General features: G+C 42.2%; 2 protein-coding genes across 2 annotated transcripts in view; both read right to left on the bottom strand.

Annotated features, from left to right (window-relative positions):
- Positions 1-2772: 2772 nt before the first annotated feature.
- On the bottom strand, positions 2773-4319 carry LOC106734318 (aconitate hydratase 1-like). The gene has a single exon (XM_014585791.2). It carries the CDS (start codon positions 3900-3902, stop codon positions 3534-3536), a length of 369 nt encoding a protein of 122 aa, XP_014441277.1. The 5' UTR covers positions 3903-4319; the 3' UTR covers positions 2773-3533.
- Positions 4320-4346: 27 nt separating this feature from the next.
- ACO1 (aconitase 1) overlaps positions 4347-11396 on the bottom strand; it is a 65861-nt gene continuing 58811 nt past the window's right edge. The window contains exons 18-21 of the mRNA XM_006143091.2: positions 10948-11095; positions 8355-8477; positions 5623-5808; positions 4347-4713 (exon numbers count right to left, since the gene is read on the bottom strand). Coding sequence (XP_006143153.1) covers positions 4600-4713; positions 5623-5808; positions 8355-8477; positions 10948-11095 — 571 coding nt within the window. The 3' untranslated portion in view covers positions 4347-4599. The remainder of the gene's footprint in view (positions 4714-5622; positions 5809-8354; positions 8478-10947; positions 11096-11396) is intronic.

Genomic DNA, 11396 nt, shown 5'->3' with positions numbered 1-11396 from the left:
GTACTGTGGCATCGTGAGACTCTGTCATGGGTATCCCCTCACTCTCTCCATCTCATGGAGATAAATTAATGACAAAGTTCCATTTTCTGTCCTTGGACACTGGAACACTTGGTTCTTGGGCTTTTGGACTGTGGGACTTACACAAGCATTCCCCATATTCCTTCTTAGTTTCTCAGGCCTTTGGACTTGGACTAGATACATCATCAGCTCTCTTCGGTCTCCAGCTTGCAGAGGGCCTATCATGGGATTCTTGGACTTAATCACACATTTCAAATGAGGATACCACAGAGCAAGATGGTGGAATAGGACTTCCTAATGCTCATCTGTTCATGGATACATCAATTTGAACAACTATCCATGCATGAAAATACCTTCACAAGAGCTAAGAAAACTAGGTGAAGGAATTCAGCACCTGAAGGTAGTACAAAAATAAGAGAAGACCTACTGAAGAGGGTTGCAAGATCAGTTTTACATTTTCCTCCCAACCCCATGAAGCACAGAAATGGATTGGGGGAAGGAAAGGGAAGTGAGGACTAGACTTTGCCTCAGATTCCAACATGGGCTTATCTCAGTAAAACATAGCATTGTGTAGGCTCCTGTGGCATCATATTTCAGGCCTGCTTGGTGGACTCAATTTCTGGGCCCATCTCAGTTCCATGGACTCAGATTCCAAGCCTGCTTCAGAGCTAGGATGGTCCCAGGGGCTATAGGCTTCCTGACATAAGACTGGCCCTCATGGCCTTAGTCTTTAGTCCTGTCCAAGCACAGGCTAGCTTTTGCTGCTGACCACTGCAGATATGAGCTCCAGGCCAGTCACGTGTCTGGCCAGCTCCTGCAGCCCTAGACTTGCCCCAGGTTCCAGACTACTCTAGAGCCTGGCCAGCCCAAACAGCCCTAGGCTTCAAGCAAACTCCAATGCCAGGGTGCCCTGGTCTCAGGCACCAAGCTGGCACTTGTGGACACTGGCTCTAGGCCTGTCCATTATCAAGCCAGTCCCTGTGTACTCATGCTCTAGCAGATCCACGTGATCTCACTTACATGTAGAATCTAAAAAAGCTGAATTCATAGAAACAGAATAGAATGGTGGTTAACAGAGCTCTTGCAGGAGTTGGAGGTTATGACTGGGGAGATGTTGGTTAAAGAACCCAAAACTTCAGTTAGGAAGAATAAATTCAAGAAATCTATGTACAATATGGTGATTAAAGTAATTAACAATGTAATATATTCTTGAACATAAGAATAAATATTAAGTATTCTAACCACAAAAAAGTATGAGGTAATACATATATTAGGTCAAATTAGCCATTCTACCTTGTATACATACTTCAAAACATCATGTTATACAGAGTAAATACATAAAATTTTTATCAATTAAAATTTTTTAAAAATATACAAAGGAAAAGAAAAAATTATTTCATTTTGATCTAAACAGGAGCACTGGCTGGGCTGGAGCCAAAGCTTGGAATGGATATACCACTGTGTGGAGCTAGGGGAGATCCTTAGTGTTCTGGTTCTCACACATCTTGGGAGCCCTAAGAGCAATGGAGATCAGGCCCACAGCATGAAAGAGGCAGCAGGCTGGCTTCCAGAAAGAGAGAGAAAGGGAATAAAAGCACTTTATCCATGATCTACAAATTGGTAAGACTGGAGGTTTCATACATTCTAAATGTTAACTTCTTTGCTTGCTTGCTTGTTATAGGGTAAGTGCACTTGCCAGAAAGAGGAGGGGAGTGAGAAATCAGTTTTCCCATCCCTTCTCCTCCATTTTCCTCTTGAGATTTTGGGCACGTATGCATATGTACCTGGCATGTTTTTTAAGTTGCTGTGTCTGGGACTGGAACCATGTAGTTGGCCATGTGGGATCCAGCCATGTTAACTTTCATGCCATCTGCTGCCCCCAGCCCACTGTCAATTATTAAGAATTCAGAAAAACCCACTTTGAAGTCCTGATACTTCCACTAAAGTAGATTTATAACTAGTTATTTAATTTTTCTGAAAAGTAGTAGAACTAAATAAAATATGAAGAAAAAATAAAACCATTACAAGAAGATTAACTTACAAGTTAAAAGATATCCTGCTATAGACAGAACATGCCCTTTAAATTGACATGTTGAAGTCCTAACCCCTAGGCTGTATTTGCAGACAGAACCTCTAAGTATAAAAATTAAGGTTAAATGAGGTCATAAGGATGGGGCCCTGATGAAATACAATTGGAATCTTTGTAATAAGAAAACACCAAGAACCTATTCTGTCTCCCTTTCTAGATACACGTACCAAAGAAAGCCAAGTGAAGACAGAGCAAGAAGGCGGCCATCTGTGATTTAGCAAGAGTGCTCACCAGAAACTGAAGCAGCTGGAACCCTGCCCTTGGACTTCCGATCTCCAGAACTAGGATAAAATAAATTTATGTCATTTAAGTTGCTTAAGGTATTTTGTAATGGCAGCCAAAGTGGTCTAAGACATTTCCTGAAGTGACGTCAGTGATGGAAATAAGCAGGTCAGCTTTAGGCCACTAAGCTATGATATGCTCACGTCCTTACCCCTTTCCTACTGCTACCAGCTACTCTTCTCTCTCGTCTGTTCCCAAACAAGGCAGATGACAGACTGGTTTCTACACATTCCCACTATACCTGCACAGATCTGATGTGGCTGTAGAAACAGGAGAGCATGAAGGTCATTCAGGTTATAGGATGGAGAGGTCCGAGACTTGCTCTGCTTTAAAAATCCCCAAACTATAGTCCCACACAGTAAAAACTCAAGTCCAAAGTCAACAAATTTTCCTTGAAAATAGATTTAATCTTACACAAGTGAGCAATATTCTGTGTCTTTCTCCCAAATCACCTTTAAACAAAGGTTTCCTCTTGGCAAATGAAACATTTTTCTGGGGACAATTTCTGGAGACAGTAAAAGGAAAACTTCATTTTTTTAAATGTTGACTTGATCAAAGGGTACATAACCAAAGAATTTCAACATCTGATCTGTCCATGAGCTGTTTCCATCATTCACTCTGAACAAAACAGGAGAGGAGAGAGAATCACAATCACTACTATGATTCACAGTGAGAAAGTTCTTATGTCAGTTAACACTGGTGTAATGTGCAGAGGAAATGACCGTCAAGGGAAAGGTTTCTCGGAGGATAACAGAACGGAACAGTAAAAAGGATGGGAGACATCCTCTGGGAATACTTGCTTGTGTTCAGCTGATGATTAATAGATAAGAGTGAAAAATCAACCTTCTGTGATCAGTAACTTCAAAGATGAGTTTGGTTCTCTCTTTCTGGCACTACTGATGTTCTCACCATTCTAATTTCCAAATTCTAGTAAAAAGACTAACAAAAATAGAGAACAGAGAAACTTCTGGATTTGTGCCTACAGGAACAGCACCGAACCCCAGTGTGCCCTCGTTCAGCCTGTGAAGCAGCACCCATTCGTAGAGGCAGCAGGAGGCTTCTCCGCCAGGGCCTCAGATGGCTAGCGGCATGCTTCCTCCCTGGGGGCGGCACCACGTGCAGGTCTCCTAAGAAACAGGAGGGCCTACTTGGCCATCTTGCGAATCATGTAGTTGAGGATGCCCCCATTGTAGAAGTAAGTGAGCTCCACGTCGGTGTCGAACCTCATGACAGCCTGGAAGGTTTTACCGGTGTCCAGCTGGGATGACAAAGAGGCAAAAGAAACTGCTGAGGGGATGAGGTTGTACCCAGGTGTGCCCTCGTGCTTGTGCTTAGGGTGTGGTCCACATGCCTGCAGCTCTAGCAGCTCCTGGGAGCATGTGAGGGCTCTGTCCCCAGCCCAGAATTGCCGAATCAGAATCTGCACTCCAGCAAGATCCTTTAGCATGCTGTGTTCAAGTGCGAGGAACACGGCAGGGTGTACATGATGGACCTGAGAGGCATCTGAGAGCATCTCAGAGCTGCAGCTACTAGTGACACTGCAATGACCTTCTAAATCCTTCCCTGGGCATTCCCTGTGGACAGAAGTGTCTTAGGCCAGCTGAAGGCTCATTAAAATTGTCCCATAGGCAGACGCCCTGCAGGGTAGCTGTATCACTCCTGGGGACTTCAACGTTGGCACTTTAGCCTTACCTCACAGGGAACTGTCATTTTCATCCCTGAGTTAATCAAAGCCTAGGGTGTACAGTGAGGCTCTGGGAAGGGGAGAGTGTGTCTGCCCACATTTTTAAAATAAAAAGCTAATTTTTAGATAATATGAAAATGAAATATCCCTGGGCTTTCATCATAATTCTCTTGGCTGAGTGACACTGGGAGGAAATGGAGCCAGGGGGATTGATTGGAGTTAAGAGGTAAAAATGGAACTGGTAACTATGAATAAACAGAAAATAAATTCTGGCACTACTGATGTTCTCACCATTCTAATTTCCAAATTCTAGTAAAAAGACTAACAAAAATAGAGAACAGAGAAACTTCTGGATTTGTGCCTACAGGAACAGCACCGAACCCCAGTGTGCCCTCGTTCAGCCTGTGAAGCAGCACCCATTCGTAGAGGCAGCAGGAGGCTTCTCCGCCAGGGCCTCAGATGGCTAGCGGCATGCTTCCTCCCTGGGGGCGGCACCACGTGCAGGTCTCCTAAGAAACAGGAGGGCCTACTTGGCCATCTTGCGAATCATGTAGTTGAGGATGCCCCCATTGTAGAAGTAAGTGAGCTCCACGTCGGTGTCGAACCTCATGACAGCCTGGAAGGTTTTACCGGTGTCCAGCTGGGATGACAAAGAGGCAAAAGAAACTGCTGAGGGGATGAGGTTGTACCCAGGTGTGCCCTCGTGCTTGTGCTTAGGGTGTGGTCCACATGCCTGCAGCTCTAGCAGCTCCTGGGAGCATGTGAGGGCTCTGTCCCCAGCCCAGAATTGCCGAATCAGAATCTGCACTCCAGCAAGATCCTTTAGCATGCTGTGTTCAAGTGCGAGGAACACGGCAGGGTGTACATGATGGACCTGAGAGGCATCTGAGAGCATCTCAGAGCTGCAGCTACTAGTGACACTGCAATGACCTTCTAAATCCTTCCCTGGGCATTCCCTGTGGACAGAAGTGTCTTAGGCCAGCTGAAGGCTCATTAAAATTGTCCCATAGGCAGACGCCCTGCAGGGTAGCTGTATCACTCCTGGGGACTTCAACGTTGGCACTTTAGCCTTACCTCACAGGGAACTGTCATTTTCATCCCTGAGTTAATCAAAGCCTAGGGTGTACAGTGAGGCTCTGGGAAGGGGAGAGTGTGTCTGCCCACATTTTTAAAATAAAAAGCTAATTTTTAGATAATATGAAAATGAAATATCCCTGGGCTTTCATCATAATTCTCTTGGCTGAGTGACACTGGGAGGAAATGGAGCCAGGGGGATTGATTGGAGTTAAGAGGTAAAAATGGAACTGGTAACTATGAATAAACAGAAAATAAATTAAAACAAACAAACAAACAAAAAAACCCAACAGGTATCATCCTCATTATGTTGTGAGGCAGGTAGAAAAGGTACTGGCAGGACTCCTAAGTTTGATGAAGTTCTACTGAGTAGTTTTTAAAACTTTTTTTCTCTCCAGTCCCACTAATTTCCTTCTTACAAGGCTGATTAGAGGGCGCCTTTTAGCAGGATGTGGTGTATAGAACTCTTGCTTACCTTGACCTGGACATTCATTCGTGGTTTGAGGTTTTCTGGAATGATGATAGTGTATCGCTCTCGCCCTGTGAGACCCAGGGAGCTGGCGTTCTCACCAGGGAGGTATTCAAGGGGGATCACCCCCATCCCCACCAGGTTACTGCGGTGAATGCGCTCATAACTCTCAGCCAGAACAGCTTTGATTCCCTGAGGAGCAAAGACAGTAACTTAGACACAGTTCCATTTTTTTCTTCAGATACACAGAAACTACAAAACTATTCTCATACCTAAATCTTTTACAAGTACAAATGAATCTTTTATGCAAAATATATGTGATCCTCTAGTTATAAAGAGTGCTGTATCTAGTCTTAGCGACTGCCCACACATACCAGTGCTAGGTAAACACTTAAATGAATTCTCTCATTCCACCCTCCTCCGGCTCTGGGAAGGAGAAGATGCTCTTGTAGCCCCTCACCCCCTTTCCCTAGACAGACTGTGCTGGTGGTTCTCATTTAAAGTCCTGCAGTCTGGCCATGTACTTAGTCACTCTGTGATACAATAACTCTTAGAAAACTTCCATTGTATTTGGGCTCCACACCACAAAACATACAGAAAATTAATTTCCTCTGAATGCTTCTATTACTGTAGGTAGATCAGCAGACATAAAAGCAACCTTCAGAATATACTAAAGATAAAGCAAATGATTGCATACTCTGTATTGCTTTTACACTTCCTATTTCAAGGATCAAATTGTGTTGAATATGGTCTTGATATTAAACTTGCCATAAATTACATTTGTAATCTATAGTTAGCAGTGTATAGCAAAAATCAATAAAGAAGATGATTAACTATTGGATTGTTGGAAAAGTTATACCACATTTTTGCAGAGAAAAACAGAAAAAAAAATACGTCATGTCTACAGAAAAAATACGTCATGTCTTTTCCGACAACCCAAGAGAACTCCTCAATCTCAAATATTAGTAAATTATAATTTAATAAGTATCCCAAAAAGGTCTCTTGATATCTAGGGTACACTTTTAAGATGCCCTGCATCAGAGATACTTGAAACAGTTGTTAAAAATGTAGATTCTTGGGTACTGCCCCAGATCTTCTGCATCAGAAGGATGTAGAGTGTGGGGCAAGAGGGGACTAGTGATTTGTATAAGTTTTGAGAACTATAGCTATAGGGCAGTGGTTCTCAAACTCTGCTGCATATTGGAGTCACCAGGGTAGGTGTTTATAATCCTGATGTCCTAGCCCTTCTCCTTACTAATAAAACCAGAATCTCTGGGGATGCGATCCAAATATAGGCACTTACAATAGGTTTAAAAAAAAATCCCACAAGTGTTCCCAAATTTGAGAACCACTGCTATAGAGGAAGGGCTGATGTTTCAGGACAGTAGATGGTATTTTGTAGGGATTCATGCAAGCATGTATTTTGAGGGACGTAGAAGCCAGCTAAACACATACTGCTCAGTCCTCCCTGTGTGTATATGGCTGTGCTGCAGATGCTGTCAAGTCCAGCTGTCTATTGCTCTCTGCTGTGAGGACAGTCTGGCACTGCTAAGTGGCACAGTCTAGGCAGAATGGCAGTGTGGATAGCTTCCTGGGAAGCCAGAACGGAGAATGGTTTTGTAGAGACACCTCCACTCTAGCTGCCCCTGCAAAGCTGGTTTTCTTTTCCTCTGTCAAATCTTAGAATTCTCCACAATCCTCTTCTATAATTTTTCTAGTTCTTTTCAGGACTTTCAGAAAGGCAGGACTTTCCCCTATTCCCAACAAATCAGAGAACTATATTTTCTCCTGCTCAGAAATGACTGTTAAAGAAAGAAAGAAAGAAAAAAAAGGTGTTAGGTTCAAAGACATTTTCAGAAGCTACAATATCTGGAGGGGTGCCTGCTAGACAGCTGGATTTTCTACTGTATTTGTGGGTATTAACTTCATGTTTCCCAAGTGCATTAATGTGCTCATACTATAAGTGATTTAAACTGACATTAGCTAAGCCATTTATCCTACCCTGAGAATAAAGCCAGGCAGCGTGATTCTTCCTTGCTTTCAGGGTGAGCAAGTGGTAAGCAGGTTAAGTTCTCTGTTCCCTGCATGGCCCCTCCTATGGGGATACCTTGAGTAGTTGAGCCCTGAAAAGATGGACGGTTCTAAAGAGCTGGTATATATAGAGTGAAAAACCTTCCATTTTTCATTGAGGGTCTATTATCAGATTTCACAGGCAGTGAAAGGCAACTGTGAAAAGCTCTTTCTCCTCGTTTATCTAGGAGACCTGGTACCTGTGCTTGACCAAGTTCCTTATTTTTCCCATCTATGAACATGATAGGTAATACGGGAGCCCTGGCTTATTCCTTATGTTCACCTGAAACAATGTCCTTAAGTAAGTTTTGGGTCCTCAGTCTCTGAAAATGTTATGAAAACCATATAACTACTCCCTATGAAGATACATATATATATACTTATGGACATAATTTCAGAGACTTCACAGCCTTTCCCCAGAAACTCATTGACAGACACCCCCTAAAACCTGTGGTTGCTAGGCAATGAATGTTTGATCTAAGGGAAGAGTTTGATATTAGATTATTACCCTTCATGACTGAAATAAATCGAGACCTACCAAGCAGCAGGAGATAAACGAACATCATTTGCTTTGCAGAGCTTGCTCTTCCATGACATCTTGGAAAGTAAAGCAACATTATTTATTCCTGCGCACCCTCCCAGCTGGGACGTCTCTGCTTCATACTCACCAGCAAGAAAGGGCCTTTGGCGGCCCAATCTCGAGAACTGCCTGAGCCATATTCCTTGCCTGCCAGGACAATCAGGGGAAGGCCTGCCTGCTGGTACCGCTCAGCAGCATCGAACACATCAAGCTGAGGAAGAAAAGAGACAGGTTTTACAGATGCAGTAGAAGCAAAGAGCATAGACATAGGCCCAGTGAACTCTGTTGAGAAGTGCAGGCTCAGGAGGGTCTGTAGATGGCCAAGTCAATGTGAAGCCAACAGAAAACAACCCATCCACTCTCTGGTCTACAACTTTCCTGTTGCCTTGATCTACTTACTTCTACCAAACTGAATTTTATATTCTTTTGATCAAAATGTTTAGTGGTCCAGTTTTAAAAAATCATGAAAAAATCCTAGGACATTAGGAGGAAAATTTAGATCAGATTTTCTTTCCATCTTCTATTGACTAAACTATTGGGTTCAGAAAAGTCATGACATAATTTTGTATAGAAAACCAAAAAAATACATCATGACTTTTCAGACAACACAATATTTTAAAACTTGGAAATCAGAATCCCATCTACACCTGCATTTGACTCAGTGATGGTCACTTGTGAAGGACAGCAAAACACAAAGAAGGTAACATGTTCTGAAATTATGTAAAATGCAAAGTTTTATTAGTCCTTTCTCTGTAAAGGAGGTCAAGGGTAGAGATAATAAAAATATGGATGGAAGCACATAATCAATGAAGGATTAGGGTGGATGAACTAATATTTTAATAGATGAGAAATACCTTGCACAAATAAGATTTGTTTCCTCATAGGAACTCTGAATATTCTGCAGAGCTGAGATTTCACAAAGACCTCTGATGATTAATGAAACAATGATTCTTTTGGCTATGTAAGTCAGAAAATAAAATAAAATCCCTTAAAAGGCAGAGAATATGTTTCAATTAAATGAAGCTCAAAAAAGGTGTTTAATCAACTTTCAAGTAGACTCAAATTATTCTGGTGGACCAATGGAGCCTAGTTGCTATTACCTAAACTTGGGAGGTTTCTCTGTACCATCAGAAGGACAGACTCCTGAGTAAACAAAATGTTAAAGAAAAAAAAAAAAACAGTAATAACCTTCTTTGTCCAATAGTCTGGATCCTTTAGACACCAGAAAAAACAAACAAACAAAAAACTTGATTTTTCAAGAGACCACTAGCTGTGTGTATTAAGCACGTGGCCACGTGGGTTTTCTGTTTGTTTATCTTCTTAAATTTGCCAGAAGGCACACTCACCAGAGAGAAAAGGGAAAGTGTGAAAATACCACTCCCCTTCCTTCTTGGTCTCTTGGGTATTTTACCATTCAATGTGTATCTTTTTCAAGTGATAGTTTATTAACGCTGTTATTCACTGAATAAGCATCTACTAGGCTAGGTCCTGGTGAGCAACAATAATAAGTTGGTTTTGCAAAAATAGAATCAGTTATGAGTAAGACAGTATGTGTGGTGGTAGAAAACACTGATTTCAGAGCCAGAGTCCTTAGGTACTTTTGTTTTCAGTTTTGCTATATAGCAGGTGCTTTTGCCAGGAGAGAGAGAAAGAAACAGAGAGAAAGAGTAAGAAATCACCCTCCCTCTGGTTGGGGGTGGTGGTGGTGGCCATGCCATTATCCCTTCTCCATTTTTCCTTATAGTATTTTGAGCACGCATGTACACAGGCCTGGCTCAGGCTGTTGGTCTGGGACTCAAAGCACACAGCTGGATATGTGGGATCCAGCAGCTTTAACTACCATGTCACAGGCTGGCCCAGATAGTTTTTAAAAAATAATTTGAGAGTTATTTTTCAAGTGGATTAAGCACTTTCCAGGCAGTTTCACAACATTCCCTCAGAAACAAAGTGACACTAAACACCTGCTACACGTACAAGACACTATGCTGGGCTTTACATGTCGTTCTATTTTAGTCTAAGCTTCATAGCCTAAAATGTATGTATTATTTCTACTTCATAGATAAGAAAAATGAGGCCCAGAGAGTGTAGTATCTTACTAAAGGCTGCACAACTAGTATAAAGCAGAGCTGGGACTTAAACCCAGACTGGTCTAACTCAAAGTGTAGGCTCTCTCCTCCTGTCACACACTTCCCATCTGTGAAAAAACAATCCAGCTGTAGCACACTCACTTCATATGGCTTTGTTTAGCACTTACACAGGCCTGTAAGACAGGGCAAAGGCCCTGTTTCTTTCTTTCCTAGTGAATATAGTGAGTTAAATTATCAATAAATGCTAATAAGGTCATACAACAGTCCTTGATAAATATCCTCTAACCTGGAATTTCCCCTGGAAATACTCTGAACTGAAAAAATTTCACTCAAAGGCTATTTATGCTTAATTCCCAAGAAACAAGTCTTACTTCAACCATGGTGCTGAATCTAAATACAAGAAGGAGTTTTTAATTTATATGAGTGATGAGACCCAAACACACTGTCATCTGGCAGGAAGGTAAATAGAAAGCCAGAGGTAGGATGGAGCTGTGAAGGAAAAATAAAACCAGAGGAAAGTGACAGTATAATATCCATTTTCCTAGAGCCTGAGAAATGCTGGTTTCTGAGGGAAGCAGAAAAGACCGTACTCACAATCTCTCCAGAAGGCAGATGTATAGTTTGTGGCGCCTGCTTGTTCAAAAATTTATTTAACAAGCGAATGTTGGCAAATGTCCCCCGGGCCATGATGGCGTCATTTCCTCGGCGAGAGCCATAAGAGTTGAATTCTCTTGGAGTTAGGCTGAAAATGCAAGCAGGAGAGGGGCAAGTTTAGTGAAGTGAGAAAAGATTAAACTAGGCTTATACAAAGAAAAGAAAAACACCGTAAACCTAGCTATTTCTCTACAGCTATGAAGGCATAAAGGCTGTTCCCATAGCTTCAACTGAGGGCTGGGTAGGAAGTAGGATGAAAAAAGGCTGAACAGTATTGTCCTGGAGTCGACTTTCAAATCTGGAAGGAAAATCAGGAGGAACTCTAAAAGAAGTATGGCAGTGCCCCCTAACCTGAGGGCCATATGTTCTAAATCCTCAGTGGATGCCTG

This window comes from Tupaia chinensis, unplaced genomic scaffold (genome assembly GCF_000334495.1).
Source record: "Tupaia chinensis unplaced genomic scaffold, TupChi_1.0 Scaffold000093_1, whole genome shotgun sequence".
NCBI classification, from domain to species: domain Eukaryota; kingdom Metazoa; phylum Chordata; class Mammalia; order Scandentia; family Tupaiidae; genus Tupaia; species Tupaia belangeri.
The sequence above is the reverse complement of the archived record's forward strand: the minus strand, read 5'-3'. Positions and strand labels throughout refer to the sequence as shown.